This window comes from Vigna angularis, chromosome 4, assembly GCF_016808095.1.
Source record: "Vigna angularis cultivar LongXiaoDou No.4 chromosome 4, ASM1680809v1, whole genome shotgun sequence".
NCBI classification, from domain to species: domain Eukaryota; kingdom Viridiplantae; phylum Streptophyta; class Magnoliopsida; order Fabales; family Fabaceae; genus Vigna; species Vigna angularis.
Genome location: NC_068973.1, coordinates 39,686,602 through 39,699,587, shown reverse-complemented (window position 1 = coordinate 39,699,587; position 12,986 = coordinate 39,686,602). Strand labels below are relative to the sequence as shown.

General features: G+C 29.2%; 1 protein-coding gene across 1 annotated transcript; it reads right to left on the bottom strand.

Annotated features, from left to right (window-relative positions):
- Positions 1-2,244: 2,244 nt before the first annotated feature.
- On the bottom strand, positions 2,245-4,914 carry LOC108341977 (cytochrome P450 CYP82D47). Its single transcript, XM_017579677.2, has 2 exons — positions 3,776-4,914; positions 2,245-3,009 (listed from the first exon to the last, which is right to left on the bottom strand). Exons 1-2 carry the CDS (start codon positions 4,739-4,741, stop codon positions 2,380-2,382), a joined length of 1,596 nt encoding a protein of 531 aa, XP_017435166.1. The 5' UTR covers positions 4,742-4,914; the 3' UTR covers positions 2,245-2,379.
- Positions 4,915-12,986: the final 8,072 nt, after the last annotated feature.

Sequence of the window (12,986 nt, the reverse complement as noted above, 5' to 3'; positions counted from 1 at the left end):
TAATGTTATTAAAATCAATCATTATATATGAGATATTATTCACTTTCAAATGTCATTATGATTTTATCTTTTAACAGGTGTCTCATAATATTAAAAGAAAAAATATACTTAAACTATTATTATGTCGATTACTACATATTCCGCAACAAGAAAAGTAATTTCAAATATTAATTCTGATTTCCTTTAGTTCTCATAAACTTATTTTGTCTAATATATCCAATTATCCTGTATTGGATATAAATAATTTAATTTTTTTTTCTTTTAATCCTTCTATAACTCTTATTAAAACTTAAATAGTGACAAAAAAAGATATAGTTTTCAAAATAAATATATAATGATTTTATCTCAACTCACTTAAAGTTTGAACATTTTTATTATATACTTTATTAAAAAAATTATTATAAAGTAGTTTTAATAAAAAAATGGTTTCAGTTACATTGTTCATAAGTTATATAGAAAATAATTTATAAATGTTTTCATATGTATTTTAGTGAAAAAAATCATGATAAAATCATTAAATTTAAAAAAAAAACTAAATTTTAAACGTGGTCATTAAGTTTAAAAAGTGAGAAAAGAGAAAATAACTAAAGGATTATTATTCCAAATTAAAATTCCGTTTCTGAAATTCATTTTAACATGATAATTTTTTTATTCGGAAGTTATTTACACACGTTTAAATAAATGATGGTTAGGTACGGGTTAGAAAATTCGAATTCCTATTTAAACATAGGTGGACCATCCCTGATGAAATTTATTTTAGTTGAAATAGTAAGTCAGTAATGGTCATGAATAATTTGTCAAGTGTTAATTTGTCTGTCCGATTGAAACTTTTGTGAGATAATAAAAATGCTATTTCGATTCAAAGGGTTGGAGAGTAATTCGTCTTATTTTGTTCTACTCAACTTCGACTGTCCAATCCTCCTTTATGCTTTTCTCCAGTCTTATTCTATTTGTAACTGCAATCTACTTCATATTTGACTTGTAAAAAATACTTTGACACTCAAATCATATATACTATTTTTATTTAATTTAGCTTAAATTAAAAGTGTTATCATCTTAACATTAATCATATATTTATAAGACTTATGACAACAAATTTATAGATTGATTATTAATATAATATATTTTTAAACAATTAAACCAAATAATCAATCAATACCGGCTTAATATACTTGTTAGTTACTAAAAGTATAGTGTCGACCACTATATTTTTATATAGTACAGTTACTGAGATTGAATATAATTCTTTTTATTATTTTTTGTTCTCTAAACTTAGAGCTTAAGTAAAACATATATAAAGGGTGTCAAATTATAAGTTTATGATAAGAAAGTAGTTGATAATTTAGGTGAATAGTTATTCTTCTATGTTAGAAATCGTGTTCACAAATCCTTCTTTTTCTTAAATCTTACATGTTTACAATTTCTTTTTCTTAAATCTTATTTTTTTCTCACTACAAAAGAAATAGTATTATTAACTTGAATTTTATCAGAAATATTAAAATTTCATTTGATAATGATTTTTTCCTGTTAGATTTTTCATGAGTTAAAATTCATTAGTAAAAATACAGTAAAAAAGATTTATGGATAAAAATTTATATATGTTATGGTTGAAGAAAAAATTCATTAATAAATTTTGTCAATAATTATTTAAAGAAAATTTGTTAGTAATTATAAAAAAAATTCGTCAATAAATTTCGTCTGTGAATGATATAGTTCACTTCTTTTCTCATATCTTTTTCTTTTCCAAATTTATTTTGTTTTTGTGTTCTCTGTTACCTCTACAATTTATCTTCTTTTTCAACTACAATCACAGCCCAACAACATCCACAATTTATCATGAAATCAGAATCAAGACCATACAAGAAACTCAACATGCATCCATCAAAATTCATGCCAGCAACAAGATCCTATATAAGAAGCAAGTTCTAGTGAAAGATGCGAATAAATCATGCATTTTCAAAACATAAAGATGCGAATAAATCATGCATTTTCAAAACATTACAACTCGTACTATTAGTCCAACTCCTATTATTACCAGTGTGTTTTACATTAAATTAGTTAAAAATAAATTGAACAAGTGAATAAATCATGCATTTTTAAAAACATTACAACTCGTTTCGTTATGTACATAAGAGTTGGTAATAACAGGAATTGGACTAATACCGAAGGAGTTCGTATTAGTAGGAGTAATGCTCTAATGGCAAAACAGGTACATCAGCTAATTAAGAACTTTAGCGCACTTACTTTACATATAAAATTGTTATTATTAATCGAGATTATTTATACATGTTTTGCATAATTAAAATTAACTCCTTACACTTAAAGTTTATTATTCTAAAATGACATCTATATTCTACGACTCTCCAACGTCATTAGCTTTTAGATTTGATCATAAATATGAGAAGATAGACGGGGAGTAAGAATGACTTGGAGGGGAGAAGCTTTGACGTTGGTTAAGCCAATCTGTTCAACCATATCAACAAGCCCTCCATCAATGGTTGCAATGTCAAACCCATGCAATAAGGTAGCAAGTGCTAGTGGCAGCACTTGGAGACTAAAAGATATCCCAGGACACATTCTTCTACCTGCGCCGAACGGAATCAACTCAAAATGTTGACCCTTCACATCCACTTCCTTATGGCTTGTCAGGAATCTCTCTGGAAGAAATTCAGAGGGATTTCGATATACAGAGGGATCTCTCTGAAGTTTTGAAAGATTAGTCAAAAGACGTGTTCCAGATGCTACATCATATCCACCCACTGTGCAATTTTCCATAGACTCGTGTGGCAAATTAAGAGGGGCTGGTGGGTATAAACGCAGTGTTTCTTTGATGATAGCATCAAGATACTTTAGCTTCTTCAAATCTGAGATCTCTACCATCCTTTCACTCCCAACTTCTGTATCTAATTCATGGATCGCTTTTTTCAGAATTTCAGGATTATTCACAAGTAACGAGAGAGCCCATACCAATGTTCCTGTTGTAGTATCTGAACCAGCCAAAATTAAAGCCTACAAAGTACAAAAGTGAGAAAAACCTCGTACATTTATCTACCACTAATAAAGAGAAAAGGAAAAAAGTATTGTTTTTCAATTTGTTTATTTAAAATTTTAAGAAAATATCTATTCCTATTTTCTTTTATCATACTTGTATATGTTATTAACGTTTAAATAATTTAAATACATATGTATTATATTAGATAAAATAATGGAAAATTACACGACCATATACTCTTCTACCTTTACCGTGCAAAACAGATTATAAATGTATTATAAATATTTTTTAAGCAACGGTGGGATGATTCATTTACATGTGACACACAGAGTAAAATATTATAAAAAAGTAATTTTTTTATATTTTTAAGAACATACTTTAATACATAAAGTTTATATATTCAGTTGATATTATTATTTTTCTTTATTCTTTTTCTTTTTACAAGTATTAAAATTTATTTTTTAATGACTATTTTAATTTTATAATGTAATAAATAAATATAAATATGCGGTCTATTATAATTATTTTAAAGAAAAAAGAAAAAAGAAAAAATTATATGAAATTAATATAAAAAACAATAATATGCTAATTCAAAAATTTTAACAATATTTTAACATAACACATTTATTAAATTTAAAATATAAATAATAAATCAATAAATAATTAATATATTAATATATTAAAATACCGTAAAAATTTTGTTTCAAAATATTTTATCATTGAAAAAATTTGTGAGCCATGTACCAAATAAAGAAGAACAGGTAATAACAAGTTGACACGAACCAGACACGTGGCTTTGATTGTGGTGTTAGGGTCATGACCGTCAAACTCTTCACCCTGTTCGGCAAGCCCAAGAAGCACGTCCATGAGGTCCTGGTTATGTTTCCATTCACCTAAATCACAACCTCTGTTGCGTTTGTGTTCTTCAAGCCAATTCTGAACAAACCCATCTAACTCTTTTGCGGTTCTCTTCATTTTCTTCTCGATACCATCCAAATCCAACCATCTTAGATACGGCAGAGAGTCAGAAACTGCGAAGGAACCGCTCAGATCAAAGAACTCCCTCAATGCCTTTCGGAGTCGTTCGTTCTCTTCATTCACACCGCCGTCACTAGCAAAACGTTTTCCTACCACCGTTCTGAACATAATGTTCAATGTTATGTCCCCAAACCACCTCTTCATTTCGGAACCACCGTCTTTCTTCTTCAACCACAAATTGTAACTGTCCTTCATTGCTGCTTTCACTTCGGCATCCATCACGTGCTTCAGAGTGTCTATGCGATGCGAAGAGAGGAGCTCCAGCGTGGCGATTTTGCGCACATGGCGCCAGTAAGAACCATAGGGGCTGAACCCAACCATGGAAAAGTTGTAGCCCAACAATTCAAAGGCCATGGATTTGGGACGGCTAGCGAAAGCTCTGTCGTTGACGGTAAAGCACTCTTTAGCCATTTTCCAATCGCTCACAACCAGCGTTTTGTGAGCTCCCAAACGCAAGGTGAAGATGGGACCGTATTTGTCGGCCATGTGGCCCAAAGTAACGTGTGGCGGTTTCGACCCCCCTAAGAGGTGGAGGTGGCCAATCAAAGGCCACGTGCCACTTGCTTCTGGTGGTGCTTTTCTCGTTGCTGCGCTGTGGTTTTTGGGCTTTCTGGACAGAGATGAAAAAACGAAGAGAAATAAGAACAGGCAGAAGAATGAGATGGCAAGTGGTACTGTGTACTGCGTGAGAGGGTTTTCGTGGAAAGCCATCGTATTCAAGAATGTTTTCTATTAGATGGTTGATTCTGGGACTCTATGGTGTGGGCTTCTCGTTTGTGTATAAATACTGAAACCAAAAGGAATTTGGTTGGGTGCGTTCAATTGACTTATTGTAGCTGGGGAAACTTTTTATCTTGATTGTAAAAATATCATATGAACAGGCACTACGAAATAATATCACATCAGGATGATTCTTTCACACAAACCAATTGAAACCAATTTTTGTAAAGGATAACGATACTTTTTTGAGAATATTTTTTATAACATCTTAACATCATTTATTTGTTTGTGATATGTGATTGGATAAGTTAGTGTTTAAATTATTATTATTGATTGTAGAATAATTTTAGATTGATTATACGTAGATAAATTAAAATGTTGTAAAAGAAATATTGTCAAAGTATTATTATTATTTTTAAAATATTTTAATAAAAAAATTAGGATATTTAATTAAATTATATCGTAAATTATTAAATAAAAAATAATAAATCAATGAGAAAACTCTTACCTCTGACTCCTCCAAGCAAACCTAATATCCAAACTCATGTCCTTGCCAGATTTAAGTTAAAAACAATAAGAACTTTTTACCTGACTGATTATTTAAAAAAAATATTAAAATTGATCAATTTTAGAAACAAAAATATACTAATTGATATAGCTTATTTCTCAAAAACAACTTCAAACATGAAAAGTTCATTTCAAAATGTGTTTTTATTTTCATTAAAATCATATTTTAATTATTGTTAACTGAACCATGTTGAAATTATGAAGTAAAATACGACTTTTATACTATTTGTTGGAAGTCAGATCTTGATATTTTATTAATTAAATTATATATATTGTTAAATATAATGGGGCTAAATCTGTCGGCATTTTGATTACTCGTGTTATACTTTGATCTTTTAATTTTTTTTAATAAAGATTACTCTGTGAAGAAGCAAAGATGTTTTAATTCTAGAAATTTTATAAAAAGAAATTATATTTTATTTTATTACCATCATAAATAATAGCGTTGAGAGTAAAATATAATTGCATCTTTTACAAAAAAATTACTTAAAACAGTCTCCCGATTTGATAAAAGAAATTACATTATATTTAAAAAAAAATTAGATATAAACATTAATTTTAAGAGAAATATTATTTTAAAAGTAAAACTATTTTTAATAATTATTAAAAAATTGAAATAAATGAACCTTCTATGTATTTAATAACATTATTTTAATTTCCATCCAACCCAGCTTATCTATATACTCTAATTTATGTCCATTGTGTTTTCTTCAAATCATTCACAATCTTCACCCATTTCTTTGGAAAAATTTAGTTTGACACCGATTAAAAAAACATTGACACTACTTTTAATAATATAAGAAAATATATTATATTTTAAATTAAAAAATAATATAATTATAATGAAAATATTATTGTTTGACTGTGTGAATTGAACGTAATTTGTGGTTTTGCTGTGTCAAGAAGGAATCACTGTTCCATTTCTTTTGTTCTTTTATTATTTTGAATCTTCCCCCTTGGGAAAGTTTAAACACTCTAAAATACTCTAAAACTTAGAGGACAAATTGTTTAATATAAGTTGAAGAGGCGTGTCAAAGTAGAACTTGGCCTAAACTAATTAATTGAGCAGGCACATGGGTTGTAATATCGTGTAACAAGATGTGTATGTCTTCCTGCTGTGGCAATTGTTGTGTTTTTACAGCTGGGTGTACATTCTTAGTTTTATTATTAGAATGAAAAAATTCAAGGATATGGACAAGTCAAAAAATAAGTCATGTCGACTAAAATCTTGCAAGAAGAAAGCAATTTTAATTTTCCTGTCTGATTAACAAGTTAACCAGACAATTAATTCTTCCATAAAAAAAAGTTATTTTTGTCATAATTAATCAACCAGTTTAAGGTTTAGGGTGACATTTAGATCAAAAACATCGAACGAATAAGAAGAAGCTGTTTAAAGTAGGAAGTTTAGACCACTATTAGACCTGCTATAATAAAAAACTCATTTAAAAAATTATAAATAAAGTCTCAATGTAAAATGGTAAATAACTTATTAACTGGACATTTATTAACAACCAAACTAACTTTAATATAGAAGGATCGTTGACATATATATATATATATATATATATATATATATATATATATATATATATATATCAACTCTAATAAGATGTATTGGATAACTAATAGCTGGTTAAGAAGTCAATTGATTTCAAATATCGAAATAATAAAAATAGTAACAAAATAATTTTATAAAATAAAGTTTTTACTCCAATACTCTCCTATAGTGCATATTCTTAAATTTTTGTATATTTAAAATTAACGTTACCTTTATTATCAAATAAGTTATATACTCAATAATAAAAATAATACTTTTTAAATTAAAAATAACTATAAAATAAATTTGAATTTGAACATAAAATAAATAATTTTCAAAATCAGAAAAATCTAATTATCAAATAAATTCAAACTCGGTATAATAATTCATAATTTAAATGTTTTATATAAACAATAAGATAACCAAATTATTCAATGAGACTAAACTTTTAAAGAACAAATTTTTTCATATTTTTATTCATTCATGTGTCTATTTTTTGTATTCATTGATCGTAATGGCAATTAAGGTTGCATGTTTACTCTAATTTTTAAATGTTTATCCACTTTAACACACTCTATTTGTGTAAGTCATAAGTAGAGAAATAGGTATTAAATTTAAAAGGTACACTTATTTATGGAAATTGGAGAATAAATAGTCAATTTTATTATGTAAAGAATATATGGATTAAGGAAAAACTATTGAAAATATCAACATTGTAATTGTTACATTAGAAGACCTTATTTATAACTTAGCCAAACTTACAAGTGAAAATATTTCTTTTTTTCTTATAAATCTCCAAACTTTCTGTAAGAACATTCCGATATGTTTTATATACTTCTTATAAAAATTTTAGAGCATGTAAATAATCTAATAAAACCATAAGTTTGAAAATAGCGAGTGTTTCTTATAAATAAAAGCTAGATTTTTTATTTTTTTGCAAATAATACTTTTAAAAAATTTAAATATACTTTTAATCTTGAATTCAACACATTTGGGTTATTAAGAAATTTAACTTCACTTAATTAAAATAGATTAAAATTTGTTGCTCAATCCGACCTATCATAACTTCTACACTTAGTTCAAAATTGAATTTAGTCTAAAAATCATTGAGTCAACACATTTAACCTATCAATTTGTGATAGATTGAATTAAATTCAATTTTTTTAATTCACTAATAAATAAATCGGATTGAATTAATTCACTAAGTGATCAATCTATATTGAATCAGTCAGATCAAATCAAATTATATGTTTTGACAACACTATTAATAACCACGACAATTATTAATAAATGTGCGTCTAAAATAGGTCATATATAATACCAAACTTTTTATTTATTTATTTATAAATTTTTATAGAATTTCTGATGTCAACGTAGGAAAAGGAAATACAAATTTGTTTCCTCTTATTAATAAAAAAATTGGAGAAAGAGGGCGGAATTCCTCGTTAGGTCGTTTATGAAGAAAATTGATTTGACGAGAGAGGAAGTACCAAAATCATCTTCTTCAGTGGCTAGGTTATATCGTCATGAAAGATGAAATTTGTTTGATGAGTAAAAGAATGCAAAACTAATATTTTCTATTACCTAAAAAACTTTAAACACAATAAGGTTATATGTTTTCGTCAACATTGCGCCTCCGTCAGGGAAAGGGAATTCTAGGTTTGCATTATTTATCATATGAGACCATTGAGGAGGTTGAAAAAAGAGACCAACATAGTTTTTATTTTTATTTAACTTTTTTCTCATGTATCTCTCTCCAATTTCGCAACAGTAGACAATTCTGAGTTTAACTTTTGAAAAATATTATTGTCTTACTCCAGTTTAAATATCAACGTGAAAACGAGATTTCCCCTTGTATCTCTCTCCAATTTCTTATCTTACTCTATTCCTCGGCTGCCATGTTGATCATAACTATGAAAATGACTTCTGTGACAACGTATGGTTATAACTCTACTACAACATTCAAGGACACTTTCCTTCACACCCTCACCTCAAACAACAGCTGTCAACAAATAAAATAAAATAAAATAAAAAATAAAGATAAACCGAGACAAAATTTCAACCACAAACCATCACTTCAAACAACAACTGTCAAAATAAAAAATTAACTGATGAATATATTTACTAGCCAAAATATTTTGATGCTCAATAAAAGAAATATAAGACACACTTTTATGATAGAACAGATTTAGGCTGTGTTCTTTTTAAGGGATTTAAGGGAGATGATTTGAGGGAGATGATTTGAGTGGATTTGAGGGTAATTTTTTTGTTGTTTTTTTGAGTGGATTTGAGGTTAATTGAGAGTGGATTTGGAAGGAAAGTTTGTGAGAATTAGTGTAAGATTTGATTGATGTGATTGATTTTAAAAATTAGTTTAATTGGTAGAAAATATAGATTACCAAATTGCCCTTCTTATAAAAGTATTATAAAATGTTATTTTGTAATGTTATATTTAATTGTAAAAAAGTTTATAAAGAGATAAAAAATTATTAATAATTGTTAAAAATATTGTTTAAAAATTATAAAAATTATAATGTAGTAAAATAAATATATTTTAAAATGTTTAGGGAAATTTTAACATAATTTAAGATTTCAAAGTCACATACAAACCACAATAAAGACATTGAAGTCATGGAATACATTATCGGAAATACATTGGAATTCAATGATGAAGTGTACACGGCAAACTTAAATTGGCAAGCATCCAACACATAGTTTGGAATATAAAAAAAGTGACCATCACGTTTTGGTATTGTTGTAGCTCATGGTTTTCCAATATCATTTGGTACCACTAACAATTCATTTTTTGGCAAATCTATTAATTGGAATAAGGAAGAAAGGGGCCACAATTGTTGAAAAGTCAAGGAACTCCAAAATGCAAAAGTGCTGAATTAGTATTATGAAGGGAAACCACACGGCCCCATGCAGAGGAAGGCATATTTCACACATCCATTAATCATAGCTCACGGCCACACGGCCACATATTGTTTTGGGCAAAGCATTTCAGCACATTGGAGTGGAATCAAAAGGAGGGGGGCCACCATGTTTGAAAACGTCCAAAGAAGAGGAAAGTGGCACATGAAAAAGAAGGTAATGGCCTACTTGGAAGCATATAATGTAGGAACTCCAAGAAAAGTCTGAATTTTGTTTAAATGGTCCCCTCATTACTTTTGCAAAGTCCAAGGCTACAACCTTCAACATTTTATTTTGACTAAACGGGAGCCACCACTTTGGCTTATGAATTAAAAACCCATAAGCTGGATGGAGAAGGGGCACCTCACGACTTTCTCCATTTTCTGGCTGCACCTCACGTAAAAGAAGGGAGAAGAAGTGGAGTTGATGGCTTGGCATGCAAAGTGTTGAATTTGTTGAAGTAAGAGAGCCACCAAGTTCACGGTTTTTATCTCTTTGGAGGGATGCTTCTCATGGCTTGGATGGAAGAAAGGAGGATTCATTCACTTCATGGAAGAGTAGAGCTGGACAAAGGCAACCTCACAGTCCAGCAGCTTGGAATTGAAACAACTGCAACCACCTTCACAGTCTTCATTCCAGCAGCTGCAGCCACCATCACATCCAGTTGGGAAAAGAAGGAAGTATTGTGCAACATGAGAACACCTGGCTGCATCCTATCTTCTGCTACGTCCAGCCTCCACCATCATCCACCGTCCTCCACCTTCCTCCACCTTCCTCACCTTCATGTCGGTATGTGAAGAAGAAGAACAACCTGTAGGCCATCCGTTGTGCATCGTCCAGGCTCCGGCATCGTCCACCTTCCTCTCCTTCATGCGGCTTTTTCAATTACAGGAGCAGAAATTTTGCACTGCTGGTAACCGGTTACTCAGTGCGTAACCGATTACATATGGCTTCCTTTTCATGGTCTTCAGCGTAACCGGTTACACCCTCCAATAACCGATTACACCACCCTCAGTTTTATGTAAATATGTACAGGGTATTACAGAAATGGTTCAGGGCAATTGCGTAAATGGATAACAATCCGCGCAAATCATCTCACTTATGCGAAGATTGTTAAAATCGTGCCATCCCGCAAATCCATCCTTTTCCATCCGCGTAAATCGGTCCAAACGAACACGCTTACCTCTCCCTATCGTCGCTCGCAAATTACCGTGAACAGTTAAATCCGTGCATGCGAACACAACCTTAAGCTATTGTGTATCATTATTATTTAATTTGGGACACTAAATGTTATATTTTCCTTAAGTATTTATTGAGAGACTTGTTTCGGTATATCTAATACATTTATCTCGTTTATAAGAAGCTATTTTAATTAATTTAGAAACAAAACATAATTTAATTCTAAATATTTTTTAAGAACAAAACTGTTATAGGAATTTGATACTCAAAGTGGACAGTATGATTAACTCAATGTTATTTCAATGTCCTGACACAAAAACTTTCATAGTCCTCCATTAAAAGATAAACTCTCAATTTTCTTAAACATCGATGGGGAGACTTTTTTAAGTACATCCAATAAACTCATCTTACTTATTCAATACTATCTTAATCAACTTGAAAACAAAACACAATTGAATTTTTTTTCCATTAATATAATACATAAATAAATGTAATAATTATTTAAAAAATGAAGTATATTTAGTATAATATATATATTAAAATTAAAATATAAATAAATTTAACAATCATTTAGCAAATAATGAAACGTTATTTATTTAAATGTAATAAATATTAGAAATAAAAATGTAAAAAGAATGTAATAATTAGTCTAAAAAATAATTAATTAGTAATGCGAAAGGTAATGCGAAAGTAAATGAAATAATTTTGATTTCTTTTACTTCTGGGAATTCATCCTAATTGAATTTTATAAAAATTTAAATAAGTTGCAGTGAATTATAATTCAGTAAATTAAACTAATTTGAAACAGGTATAAATTGAATTAGTATGTTAATATAAAATTATTTTATTTGTTAATTAAATTATACGTTTGTTAATCATATAATATATCATATAATAAAAATTTCTTAATTTATTATGAGTAAAATATTATACAAATTTACTATCTGTATATAACAATATATTAATGAAAAAACATATAATGAATTCGATTTTTTAATTTGATATCAAAACTTTGAATTATATTTTTTATGAATCATTACTTTTAAAATCAATTGTAGTAGTAGTTCAATTTGAAGGTGTATTTAATATGGACATTATTTTATATGAATCTAATAATGATGTGTATAGTTACAATAGTGAAACATAGTATATATGTGAAAAAGTGAAATCTCCAATAAAAGAAGATAGAAATATAAATAATGATACCTGAAAACCAAATAGTAAAAGGATGATTATTGATGTTCATTTAGTCAGGAATATGAAAATGTATTTTCGTTCGTCTACTGTCCTTATATTTGGAATGCTATGTTAAAAGCATTCTATGATAAAAATAATGACTAACAAAACAAAAATACAAATAATGATACCTGAAAACCAAATAGTAAAAGGATGATTATTGATGTTCATTTAGTCAGGAATCATGAAAATGTATTTTCGTTCGTCTACTGTCCTTATATTTGGAATCCTATGTTAAAAGCATTCTATGATAAAAATAATGACTTACAAAACAAAAATAGGTTTAAATATGTTTTTTCCCTTAAGTATCACACAAATTTGGGTTTAGTCCTTAAAATTGGACGGTGTTTACTTTTAGTAGATGTAACAAACGATAAGGTCATATCTTATGTCAGCTTGTCTCTTCACTTTCTGCCACATTGCTTGTGCCGTTCATCTTCTCCGGCAGAGCAGAGCCTCCATCGGACTAGCCGCCGTGTCGGACCTTCCGCTCAGTCCAAGCCGTCGCCGGCGACACCAATCGCCACCGAGACCATTGTCGACCACGGTGTCGATTTCTCCCTCTTTGCCTTTTCTCCGCGCGCGAGAGAGAAACTCTCTCGTTCCTCCACCAATCGCCGCCTGAGAGAGCCCAACCTCCGGCATGGTAATACACTGTTTTGATCTTGCATTTCTCATTTAAAAATTTAGAGACCTCAACACATTCACTTTTTGAAAGGCAATAAACAATTCCACACTGATTCCTAAAGCGATCAATTAGTAGCTGTCTGAGCTTCTTTAGTGGTTCCTTTGTCTTGCCAATTA

Bases quoted from the DNA above. Each gene is read 5' to 3' on its own strand.
- LOC108341977 (XM_017579677.2), bottom strand. From the start codon at position 4,741: ATGGCTTTCCACGAAAACCCTCTCACGCAGTACACAGTACCACTTGCC. The intron at 3,010-3,775 runs GTTCGTGTCAAC...TGTACTTTGTAG, and splicing joins CAATCAAAGCCACGTGTCTG to GCTTTAATTTTGGCTGGTTC.